Source organism: Silurus meridionalis, chromosome 6 (genome assembly GCF_014805685.1).
Source record: "Silurus meridionalis isolate SWU-2019-XX chromosome 6, ASM1480568v1, whole genome shotgun sequence".
Classification (NCBI taxonomy): Eukaryota; Metazoa; Chordata; class Actinopteri; order Siluriformes; family Siluridae; genus Silurus; species Silurus meridionalis.
Window position 1 is genome coordinate 2,237,570 of NC_060889.1, and position 13,194 is coordinate 2,250,763.

Here is a 13,194-nt window from a genome sequence, read left to right on the forward strand (position 1 = left end):
AGATAATCTGTATATATAAATTACGTACAGATGATATATAGATGGGTAGAAGATAACCTAGGATATTCTATGAATTACAATTATATTAAGCTATAATGATCCAGAGACATACAGAATGTACAGAATAGAGCATGAAGATTTTCGTAAACAGGTAAACAGGTTGGGAAGGGTATTTCCTGCAGCTCATTTCTCATGACAATGCAATCTAACGAGCATTTTATGAACGTTTTAGGGTCTGGACATTTTTTGGATTGTTTGTTTTTGCTTTAGCCACCAGATGTCGCCACTGGGCGCTTAATGTCCCCCACCTGCTCCTTTTAGTGTTGTGTATATAAGTTACACCTTTTGTTTTGGTCTTTGTGGGTTCATTATATGTGTCATTATTTTTGTCGTGGTTTATTCGTCTTTATATTAGTTTTGTTTTATTATTTTGTATTGATAAACCTACTCTGCCTGTGTTCAATTTTTGTTTTGGACTTATTATTTTCATTAAAAATACCTGACAGAATGTTTTTTTTCTTTCTTTCAGTTGCACTATACAAACAGTAGAGGGCAGAATACATTTTTGCAAAGCTCAGTGGGGGAAAATCATTTCTCCAGTAGTATATAGAATACAAATTTTGTACCAATGACACTGAAATCCTGTAATGATCTAATGACTAATTAGACCATATTCAATCATTTTTTTTTCATCTAATTGCTAATAAAAAAACTAAGAAAAGAAGGGAGTCTTCAGAGCCAGTGAAAAATAATGACAAGCTCAGAGAAGCGAGAAAACTACCGCTTATAGCTGCAGCATAAGTGATAACAGTAGCTACAATAATAAATAAATAAAAAAATGTCTCATCTTCTTGCATATTTTCTTATCACAGAACAATACAGAGTCTATTATTCCAAATTTATGGGAAAGTAGAAGCTCAATCAAAAGGAAGGTCTCTGTCAGATCTATACCAGGACTTGGCGCTTGACATGCAACACCTTAAAGCTGCTTACTGCTAATGGACACAAGAAGTCGATTCGTATGCCAGTCTGACATATGTGATATGAGATAATGCGCTTTCAGAGGCTGTAATTAGCTAACGCTTTCTTAATTACACATTTATATTTATAAACTCTATAAACCTACCATATCTAGAAGTACAAGGCGTCATTGCCACCATTTGTTTTTGTAGAAAAGGCTCGAACGATCTCATCTCCAAATCCACCTATTCGTAGCATTCTTACAAACAACTTTTTCTAGCTGCAGTTTGACTTATTAAAGCGATTTGTTATGGCAACGGTATAAATATTATAATAGTGAAGACAGAATCATATCTAACACGCATTTTCTTTTGTTTAGACCCTTCACACAATGGTAGCTAATACGTTAACTCATTGAATCTACAGCCTGGGCTAGAAAGAAATCAGCCCCAGCTTAACATCTCCTTAACAATCTGTAGTATTACATTTCCTTTGTGGTGCTTTTTTAAATATTTTGTGTCCAAAGTCTAATAATCGGAATAAAATCACACATTATTGTGACATATTTTTCCCTTTGAAACTACTATTACTTCTTTGAAACAAGTGAAAAATACCAATTGAACATATTGAAGGTTTTCAGCCCAAAAGGTTTATTATACTTATCTAAATAAAACATTTAATAACTTTTGTTTTTATTGATGACTTTTTTTTTTTTTACTATTCTCATGCTCGAGCAAACGTGATGATTTCAGCTTGTGTGCAGTGTGTGTGTGGAACAGTATAATTAAATAAAAGTAACTAAAAACTACTAAAAAAAATAATATCAACTTAATTGATTTAAAAAATAAATCAACTAAATAATAAACTAAAAATGGGTTAAGGGCATCAGGATTCGATTTTGTTCAAATGACTCGCGCGACTCAGATTCGGATTCGATCAAATGAAAGCAGGCACGGATTCGACTCGCTATTCGACTCTGAAGAGTCGACTCGAAAAAGTGAGTCGACTCTCTCTTCTCCCCATCTCTCTCTCTCTCTCTCTCTCTCTCTCTCTCTCTCTCAGTCTCTGCATATCCGCTTCCTCTTGCCTTTGATATAATATGATGAGATATGATCGCAGGCATTCGGGACGCACTGAGGACGCAGCCGCTCGTTAGCCCAAGGACGAGGAGACGCGCGCGGGACCTCCGGCGCATCAGCACGCGCGCGACGATGGCCGCGAAGGACAGCGCACCGGCGAGCTTCCTCAACGTGAGCCGCGAGATGACAGGTAATTATTCCGCACGTGCGCGCGCCGGAGGCAACGCAATGCATTGCAACGCAATGCACAAGTAAATAAATAAATAAATAAAAATAATGCACTTATTTTTAGATCTCAGGTTATTGCGTATCAGGGCGGTGAATTAGAATCGTGCCCGGTCCCCTTCTGCAACTTCACCGACTTTGGGAAGCTTCATTTGTACGCTCGTGAAGTAGTTTGTTTTAGGGGGATGAAAGTGTGCAATGCACTGTGCATTAAACTGTTTTGTATGAAACTGTGCATTACATTGTGTTGCGTATTAAACTGCATTGCATTGTGTTGTGTATTTAACTGCATTACACTGTGTTGTGCATTAAACTGCAATACACTGTGTTTATGCATTTAACTGTGCATTACACTGTGTTGTGTATTAAACTGCATTACACAGTGTTGTGTATTAAACTGCATTACACAGTGTTGTGTATTAAACTGTGCATTACACAGTGTTGTGTATTAAACTGCATTACACAGTGTTTATGCATTAAACTGTCCATTACACTGTGTTGTGTATTAAACTGCATTACACAGTCTTGTGTATTAAGCTGTGCATTACACTGTGTTGTGTATTAAACTGTGCATTACACAGTGTTTATGCATTAAATTGTGCATTACACTGTGTTGTGTATTAAACTGTGCATTACACTGTGTTGTGTATTAAACTGTGCATTACACTGTGTTGTGTATTAAACTGTGCATTACACAGTGTTGTGTATTAAACTGTGCATTACACTGTGTTGTGTATTAAACTGTGCATTACATCATGTTGTGTATCAAACCGCATTGCACATGTGTATAAAAAGTGTGCGCAATGAGATCAAACACGCTCCACCGATTTAGATCTTTCTGCCTAACACCACCCAAACATCCTAAAGCAGCAACGTCGGTTCATCAGTGTGTGTGTGTGTGTGTGTGTGTGTGTGTGTGTGTGTGTGTGCTTGTGCATGCCAGTCTTTCTTTAAGTGTGTGTCTGTAGTGGTAGCAAGGGGAGGGAAATAGATCGGGCGAAATGGCGCACTCCTTTGAAGTGTCTCAAATTGGAGTTGTGCATGCAGAGTGTGTGTGTGTGTGTGTGTGTGTGTGTGTGTGTGTGTATGCATCTAATGTCTGGGGAAGCAGGTCATTCTCTGAGATCTCCAGGCTGTGCATTTCCCAGACATCTCATATGCAAACATGTAAGTCTCTCTCACACACACACACAGACACACACTTGAGAGAGGGCATATATCTTTGGCACATGGAGTGCGTGGTGCCAGTGTGGAGGCCTCGCAGCTTTAATCACTCAGACAAGCTGACTGTGATAATGAATCTCCACTAGGAAATGATTTGTCTCTTATCCTCTGTTCATGCAATATGGTGCCGTTCGTTCGTCTCGAGTAAGCTGTTTTTTATTGGTCTTAGGGTCAGGGTATGAGGAGGGTCTGGAATCGATCCAGGGAAGAACTGGGTTCGAGGCTGGAATAAAGGGATGAAAATCTGTAGTCTCATTGAGTCGTTTATACAAAAATGCAATATTTGTGCAAAACAAAAAACACCTAGCATGGTCTCAAGTGGTTGAAGGAAACACGAGAACTAAGATTACACATGGTAATCTTAAGGCAATCGTCCCTAAATCTATAGGAAAATATGCCCCGGTTATGTCCTGGCTGTCCACAAGGAAGACCAGGTTTAGCTAGCGTTTCTGTTTAAAACTTGACTCGGAACGAATTTTCTGTTTCTGTTTAGTTATTCCCTTTCAATCCATAGTCTCTATTCTTCAGAATGTATATTAACTGTGACACAAATTCAGTCAACACTGGTTTTTTTTTTCCCCCATTCGACTTTTTAAAGATATATATTTGCAACCCGATCTAGCGCTTTCGAAACCCCCCCCACCTCAGTCAGGTTTTTCTATCTCAGCCTGCACGTGATGTGTGAAGTGTGTGGGAGTGTGTCTCTGTGGATGTCGAACAGTCTCTAGGACAAAGGAATGTTCTGAAAGAGAGATTTAAAAAAAAAAAAAAAAGGTTTTCCTGCTTAGTAACAGAAGTCTGGTCTTGTTCACAGAAAGCATCAAGAGAGCGATCGACAAGCCGTCCGTCAAGTTTACACAAGCCATCAAAGTCGAAACCAAGAATGGGAAATCTGAAGACAGGGTATTGGTAAGGATGATTTGTATCATTGATATCTTTGAATGCCCAGAACATGGATTTTGTTAGAAATATGATGGCAGAATTAAAAATGGGAAGCAGTAGCTCAGTGGAGAAGATGTTGGACTTCTGATAGGAAGGTCATGGGTTCAAATCCCAGCACTACTAACCTGCCACTGCTGAGCCCCAGAGCAAAGGCCCTTAACCTCCTTAGTCAGTTGTATAACATAACATAAAGTCGCTCAGGACATACAATATCACATACTCTGAAGCCATTCTTCTAGGAATACACAATGTATCTACTTGTTCTCATTCTGTCCATTTTTCTTTCGCCATATCGCCAATCCTCTATGCTTTTTCTCTAGTTTTCCTCCTTCAATCAGCTCTGTCTCATCCCTGTCTCATTCACTCTGTCTCTCTTGTCTTCCTCTATACCAGGGGTCCCCGAAATATGGCCCTCGGGGGCCGAATTAGGTCTGCCCCCACATTTGGAACGGCCCTCTGAAGAATGCCAGAGACATATTTTGAAAATTTTATTCGAAATATATATTTATACTCATATCATATCTGTATTTGATAATAAAATTAAATTTTCCTTAGTTTTCAATAGAGGTATAGGAACAGATTGGTTATCCGCAAAAAAATACTTATAAGTATATACTTATAGTTTTTCTGGTTTCCGGTTTGCTGTCATTACGAGAGCGGCCTCTAGGGGCGAATTACTGATGCCAAGTGCTGTTTGTTTTTACATGAGAGACTGCATGCTGCACGGAGTGCGCTACGTTACATTTATTATTTTAAATGTATTAAATATATAATTACATTTATTAATAAGTATATTAGTATTTGTTTTCTTTAGCATTTTCATGATTCTGTTCTTTTTTTTAATAAATTGCAGTACTGTTTTATAAAATATCCATTTTAAAAACTGTTAATTACCCAGTTATCAGCAAGTACGAGCCAACCTAGCTATCCATATCTGTAAAATCTTTCAACCTCTAATTAATAACGTAGCCTAATTATTTGTTACATTCACCAACAGATCATATGCATATGCATAACTAAGTTAATGGCGCCTCACAAAATAATGTAGCTTTAGGAGGCATTAGAAATACATTTAAAATCATAATAAAATCTCCAATACTGGTAGTCACTCCAAGCCCATGTATATTTCTGTTAAAGAACGACCCCCATTAAAGAAAGCTAAAATTATGTGGCCCTCATTTGGGGACCTCTGGTGGGGATTATGTGGCCCTCATTTGGGGACCTCTGGGACCTCTCAGTTCTTCTTTCCTGCTCTCAGTGTTCTATTATATAACATTCTTAGTTATTAGGTGTTTCTGCTGTTGTATGCAAAAGGACATTTTGGCTTTGTGCATTTTATGGCACACACACATACACACACATACACACAATCTGTTTGACGTTGGACTTCCACCCTGTCTGCCACCCTTTCTCCTTGTCTCCAAGAGGAAATCTGTGTGTGAGATGTGTGCAGTGAAGACGTCGGCACAGGGCCTCGGGTCACACAGGAAATATTCGGTCTGAAAGACTTGGACACACACATGGACACACACATGCCCTTGTTTTACTATGCCTATGAGGACCATACACTATCATAATTATTATGTGAAAAGGTCCCCATGTGGAGACAACAATCGGATATTCCTAGACACTCGGTGTTGACTCAATGGAGTGGACTCAGATAGCCACTGCTAGAAAAAGGAAAAGGCAACCAAAAAAAGGTGGATATATACAGATATGAACGAATCGGAAAAATATTATTCATCCTATTCCGCCTTTTCTGCTTTTTCTCAGGTGTTCCACCCCATACTTTGCCATCTTTTAACAATTAGATAGTGCACTTGTTACAGCAGCATGATTTGACAGTCCACTTATTCTTGTTTTTCCTGCTTTGTTGCCCCCCGAAAAATGCTGCGAAGAGCATTTTTGCCAAGGCCCGAGGTGTCCCATAAGTCAGTTCTTTCCCTAATTAAAAATATGATGATAGAAAAAAGCCAAAAAAATAGGTTACCCAATCTCCTTACCCAAAACATTTGCACAGCAGATTCGAGCAAAAGTAATTTTCATGTTCTAGGGGTTTATCTTACCAAAAATCTGCAAACGCCATCTAGCTCTTATGTAGTGACACTGGTTAGAAACACCTAATGGCTAGAAGAAATTGTCCACTGGATTCCTCCACGTTTTTTGTATTAGTGCAATTTGACAGAATCCTAAATGATATAAAAATGTACAAGGTAAGGTGAACCGATTTTTTTTACTTACGTCAATCTATAGCTAATATCTACAGTATATCTTATATCAGGTTATATTTATATCTTGTATCAGATAATACTCTATCTATATCTATATCAAGTTGCAAAAGCAACCATCTTGGATTCCTTGGATTTCAATTAGTGCAATTTAACATGGAAAAACGTTGGCAGAAATGTATTTAAGAAATATGAAAAAATGTAGATTGGGAGAGTGGGCTAAGGTAAAACATTATTACCTTAAGTTTTTACCCATAGCCAAAAGCATTTTAAAACAGGAATAAAACGAAACGCATGATTGAGAAATTGTATCATACATTTAAAATGTGCAGGGCTCCTAACTCACCCAGACTACAAAATATGGGGTCTAAAACCTTGGCCTTGTGGTTATGGATTGGTGGTAGTTCTTGTTGATCCATCTGACAAGGATAAGTTGAGTCATATGAGAAAACGGAGCTAATGTATGAACTCGATTTTGAAGTATGAATTTTAATTTAATGAGGAAATCTCAGATTTTGCTGATTTTGCTGGGAAATAATGGGCTGACAAGAAGCAATATTATAAAAGACCATGTGCAGTTCTTTTCAGTCTTCCAAAAGGCATGTTTGTCTGGTTTTATGAGGTAAAGAAAAACCTTTTGACCCTGGCGCAAAGATCCACTTTAGCAGACTTGAGAACACTTCCCACAGTGAAGCATGGTGGTGGTCATATCATGCTGGGAGAATGCCATTCATCAGCAGGAACTACTGTAGGAAACTTGTCAGGGTTAAGCTGAAGAAAGATGAAGCTAAATACAGGGCAAGCCTCGTTAAAAAGATTTTCCAGTCTGTGATAGATTATAGACTGCAGGTGCGGTTTGTCTCCCCAACAGGACAATTACTTTAAACATACCGCAAGAGCTGGATTTGTCAGACTGGCTAATTTCAAAGCCTAAACATCACACTGATTGATAATCTGCAACAAGTCTATTGTTATAATTGTTCCTTACCAATATTGTCCATCTACTCTGAGAGTACATGAGCAATTTTGACAACAACAATTCAGATAGTTTAATTCAGATAGTTTAACATAACATGCTTTTTGCTTTAACCAAAGTATTTTGTCTATATCGTATAAATCTAATTTTTAAATCCCAGTACTGTAAATGTTTTTTGTTTTAGGTTGAAACACTTTCAAATGTGGAAAAGTTCGGAAAGGGGGTGATACTTGACCAAGTGGCTATAAATAAACTTTCTTTCAGCTTCTCCCGTTAGGGGTCGCCCGCACGTTTGATTTGGCACATGTTTTTATGCTGGATGCCCTTCCTAACGTAAACCACCCCATTTATCTGGGCTTGGTACCGGCACTAAGAGTGGCTGGGGTTGGTTCCCTGACCGGGGATCGAACACGGGCCGCAGCGGTGAGAGCACCACATCCTAACCACTAGACCACCAGGGAACCTGACCAAGTGGCTATAAATAATAACTGAAAATTTGTTGCCAATAATATGTCACATGTTATAATAATTTGGCATGCTAATAAGTAGGGTAGTGTCCTGTTCTGAATGAAGCAATTGAAGTTTAATGTTTGGCGAATCAAGCACTAAAATAAAGGGGGTTAATTCAGGGTTTTGTCTTGAAAATTCTAGTATTTGAATTCCAGTTGCCTTCGGCACAAATTTACATTAAAGCTGGTGGGTGGAAATTGTAGTACTGATAGTCAGGCGAGGTTGTTTGGTTTATAGAAGAAATAGGTAGGGTTGTAAACATGTCAGGCACGTACTGTATTTAGTTGTGTTTGAATGTAGGGGTAGCCTTTCGATCTGATCGGCTTCGGAACAAGAGCAGTGGTCAGGGGTAAAAAAAGTTAATTCCGACTGAGACAAATCTGATGTAGCAGCTGTGACCCATAGAGTGTATAAGAGACAGAAAGAGAAATAAGAAAAGCATGCGGGGGCAGAAAGGTTATGTGGGTGCAGTGTGATGTGATGTGTCCCTCTGGGCTTCTTGTCACCTCGATGAGTATGTGTCTTGTCCCCATCCATATCTTAGAGGCTGAGTGGCAGCTGTGACCAGTCTGAGATTTTTGGCTTTCATTTTTATTCTGCATCCTGCCCCTCAGTCTGTTTATTTCACTATTGGGCTCATTTTGATTCAGGTCATTGTAGTTTGCTTTAAATTGACAAGGCAGATCTAATATCCTCATGTGGACATTAAATCTATTAGCTTCATTGGAGTAACACATTGCTGTAATGAAGTCGGTGTTCCTTGACCTGAACAAATAGACGTGGTGAATTGCTGTGTGCCACTAAATATTGATATCAGACAAGCTCAGTCATGGATAACAAATCCAGATGTTAGGCGATTCGAGTCCACTCTTAGATTTGAATAATGTCTCATTTCCATTCCAGATTTTTTTTGACTTAAAGGCATTTGTAAAAGACTTTATTGCTAAATACAGTCTTAGTCTTAATTCATTTTTTTCCCCAAATACAATGTTGAAAGCAGCAGTAGAAGTAAAGGCTTGGCCTCAAAAAGTATTTGGTGCTTTTTGGTCTTAATATTTACATGTTTTCTTTCAGGATTGACTTTGACTTTAGGATTGACTCTGAATTTTGACATGGGCTCAGCCAAATAAAGCCCAAGACCCGGTCTTGGCTCTATATTAGTCCTAGAATTCCTAGGATTTGTCATTATCATCTTCGGTTGTCCCTCTCATTGCCCCTCTCAGCTTGTCCCTGACGAAAGATGACCAATATAAAAAGATCTTTAGTCTTGGCCTCGTAAACAATGGTCTAATGTCATACTGTGAGGGAGGTTCAAAAGTCATGGAGGATCACTGTCACAGTCAAAATTAGCCTGTGAAAATTTTCAGTCAGAAATTCATGATGAGCGCCTCACAGTGTGCTCGCTGCTACAACCAACGTCTTCTTACTAGCTAATAACAATGGCACATAAAATAAGGTATTGATCAACACAAGGTGCTAAAACGTACTTACCAAGTAGGCAAAAAAGAGCTAAAGGAATAATGGTGTACCGGATTCCAGCAAGGATGAAATTCTGAAAGTAGTTTCGGCAGCTGAGGTCTTACTTGTATAACATGTCTTCTAGCTGTTACCATGACCCTGTCAAGAAAGATATAGCATGGAAACAAACAGTAGAGGAATTGCAGCTCCCAGGTGAGAAGCAAGCCATACAAGTGCAGACCTTTTTGTTTCCCCGTTAAGTTCACCTTATTCTCCTCCTCTGGTTTTCTATGCTAGTAGCGCATTCCGATGTTTTATTCTTCTGTAACTTGTGTCATAGCCTACGTTTCAATAAACGTCAACACCATACAGTCTACATATCTGCATACCCACGTTTATTAGATACACGTTGCTGAAATTTCACAGTCTGTAGAATGCAAAAGGCTTAAAACTGGTGGTCTCTCACTACAGCCCAAGGTTTAATATGACCTTATAGGGCCTTGACTTAGCTTCGATTTAGGTTTTTGCTCATTACTGCAGTATGCAGCAAAAACTATGCCCATTTTCGGTATATATCTATAACATTCATGCAAAACGATACACACCACAAAATCAATCCATCTTAGAACTCTAGCCTTGTTGAAATCTTGTGGTCTGATTTAAAGAGGTGTGCACAAACTAAAGACTATCAAGCAGCTGGAAAAACTTTGCATGGAGGAGTAGCCCAAGATCTTTGGCAACCTTTTTCCACTAAATATTGATTGTTGGGGTGCTCATGCATTTTTTTTCATCCTACCCTAAGTCTTTATCCAATAATAGATCCAGGAATACAGATTGTTTGGGATTCCCTGTTCATCAGAGGGCACCCTGGACATACTTAAACTATCTGAAGATGTGTAGGCTTTGTGGCTACCAGCTTTTTGACATTATTGTGTACATATTCGCACTTAGGAACAATTAATAATATCCGATTTTTAGTGGTTAGGATGCGGCGCTCTCACCGCTGCGGCCCGGGTTTGATCCCCGGTCAGGGAACCAACCCCAGCCACTCTTAGTGCCGGTCCCAAGCCCGGATAAATGGGTAGGGTTGCATTAGGAAGGGCATCCAGCGTAAAAACATGTGCCAAATTAAGCATGCGGATGATCCGCTGTGGCGATCCCTAACGGGAGAAGCCGAAAGAAAGAGGAGAACCTAGAGGAACCTCATACAGACATTGTGAAAACATGGAAAAAATCCAAGGTTGAATGCCTCTTTGGGGTTTTTCTAGGTTCTCCATTTTCCTCCTATATTTCACAAACAGGGCATGATGTGAACTAGCTACTATTATACTGTGAATATGTGCATGTATCTTCTCAACTTATGTTCACAGGACAGGATCCATTGACAAACTATAAAGAATGGCATTATAATAGCCACCACTTTTCTAGGAAGGCTTTTCTTAGAATCTTTGGATTTTCTAGCAGCAGAAAGAGTGTTAATGATGTCAGAGAGTGAGGTCCTGCGAAGTGAGGTGTTTCAATCCTTCCGCAGAGGTGTTCATTGGGGTTGAAGTCTCAGCTCTTTTGCAGGCCAGTGGAGGTCTTGCTCTTGAACTTTTGCAAACCACGTCTTCATGGACCTTGATTTGAGTTGGAACATGCTTGGATTTCTTAGTTGCAGTGAAGGTATTGTAAATTTTACAACATTCAATAGAGCGCATTCACAATTATGGCAACAATTTGTAGGCAGGTGTCCCCAAAGATTTGATGAAGACTGCGACCAACCGACTACAAATACACTATTTGTAGTCGGTTGGTTTCGAATGAAGCCATTGAGAAATTGGATGGATGGATGTTCTCCACAGTTAAAAGCAAGATGAAACACAAAAGTATGCAGTTGTCATATGCAAAATTTAAATTGGAATTGAAACAGGTGGATGGAAACCGCGAGTTGGAACTGAGGCAGGAAGAGAAAAGAAAAAAGAGACAAGAGATTTCGGGTTGTCCAGGTCACGCAGTCTCTTGGGAGCTTTTTTGGCATCATTTGAATTCTATCTTTGAAGTGTAGTCCACTAATGAACTTGTGTCACTTGCTGCTCAGTACTTGCCCCTTCTGTCCAAATCGGCCCTCTCCCTCTAATACATTATTTCTTTCTCGCTGTCTCCGGATCTTCCTTTGAAGTCAGCAGTTCCTCATGGCGCAGTGATTTACAGGTCAATACTGAAAGCTCTTTGCCCATGATACGGGGCATTAAGCCCTATCACCAGAGTAATCTATTGCTTGCTCTTTCTCTCTGTCTGTCTGCCTGCCTCTTTCTCTTTCTCTTTTAAACTCTCAATACATTTTCATTGGCTTTCTCAATGACCTCAGAATCCTTTTTGAAGGACAGGAGCACAAAACTGTGTTTTGTTCAGGTTTTAGCAAGATCCAGATATCTTGAATATCCAGAGCCTGTCAAACGTCTTTTATGTTTTTTGAGACACCTTTGTTTCTATGAAAAAAGTCCAGATGAGACATTTCTGTTAAATGTTAGCAGACTACCTCACCCCAACAGCCAAACATGGAATTGAAAGTAATAGAATGAAAGGAATACTGAATCAACATAGCTACCATTCCATAATTGAACTCAATGCAATTCTGTCTGGACTGCGATTCATTGGAAACGACTTCAACATAAATCAACGAATGTCAGCTGGAGTGTCATTCTATCATGGAATCGCCTGCCCAGTCAATGCAGCTAAATTCTATTGAACTGCTCTGGGATGAACTGGATCGCAAGAAGGGTCTCTAAGCTGACAAGCATGGAAACTTGTACAAATTGAAAAAAATCAGTTTGATTTCAATTGATAGTATAATTTGGTTGCACAATAGCTTACTAGTTTAGCACAAATAGCAAGTTTTTAATATTTATGTAATTTACGTGAACACTCGTCAAGATGGACAAATGATGTGTCTAATGAGGAATACACACTGCATGGAGGGGGTGAAACTGCATTAAATCTGGTTAATTTAACTCAGTTTATACTGCAAGATTTCTTCTTCAACTAACGTCTAAGTTTTTTGTTATAGGCTAACTTGGCATTTTGTACATTCCCAGTTTAACTAACCATATAGACTGTATAAGACTGCAGAAAGAACATCACTTATAATCTTATACTCCAGTAATCATGTTAGTTCTCACTGTCCAGTGTTCTGTATTGTTGAAAGATTTATGATCAAACTCTTGATGTCACCCAGATGAGGATGGGTTCCCCTTTTGAGTCTGGTTCCTCTCAAGGTTTCTTCCTCATAACATCTAAGGGAGTTTTTCCTTGCCACAGTCGCCACGGCTTGCTCATCAGGGACAAATTCACACCATTCACCTTAACTGTTGATTTGTGTAAAGCTGCTTTGAGACAATGTCTGTTGTGAAAAGTGCTATACAAATAAAACTTGACTTGACTTGACTTGACTTTATTCCCATTAATTCCTGTGAATTCACTATGGAAAGTTTCCAGTCTTACCCTAATCAAAAGGAAAGAAAGTAATGAACACCTTTAGCAAGTTACCCAAGCGACAATGCTAAGTATTTCAGATGTATATTTAAAGAAATGAAATTTCCAGATGCCAAGA

The 13,194-nt window shown here is 39.0% G+C and overlaps 1 protein-coding gene across 4 annotated transcripts in view; it reads left to right on the plus strand.

The window, feature by feature from the left end:
* The first annotated feature begins 2,003 nt into the window (after positions 1-2,003).
* The window catches only part of carmil3 (capping protein regulator and myosin 1 linker 3), a 58,064-nt gene continuing 46,873 nt past the window's right edge, over positions 2,004-13,194 (plus strand). For all 4 annotated transcript variants that reach the window (XR_006926176.1, XM_046851916.1, XM_046851915.1 and 1 more), the window contains exons 1-2: positions 2,004-2,229; positions 4,303-4,397. Coding sequence is in view for 3 of the 4 variants with exons in the window: in XM_046851916.1 (XP_046707872.1) it covers positions 2,070-2,229; positions 4,303-4,397 (255 nt within the window). In the remaining variant the exon portion in view is untranslated. The remainder of the gene's footprint in view (positions 2,230-4,302; positions 4,398-13,194) is intronic.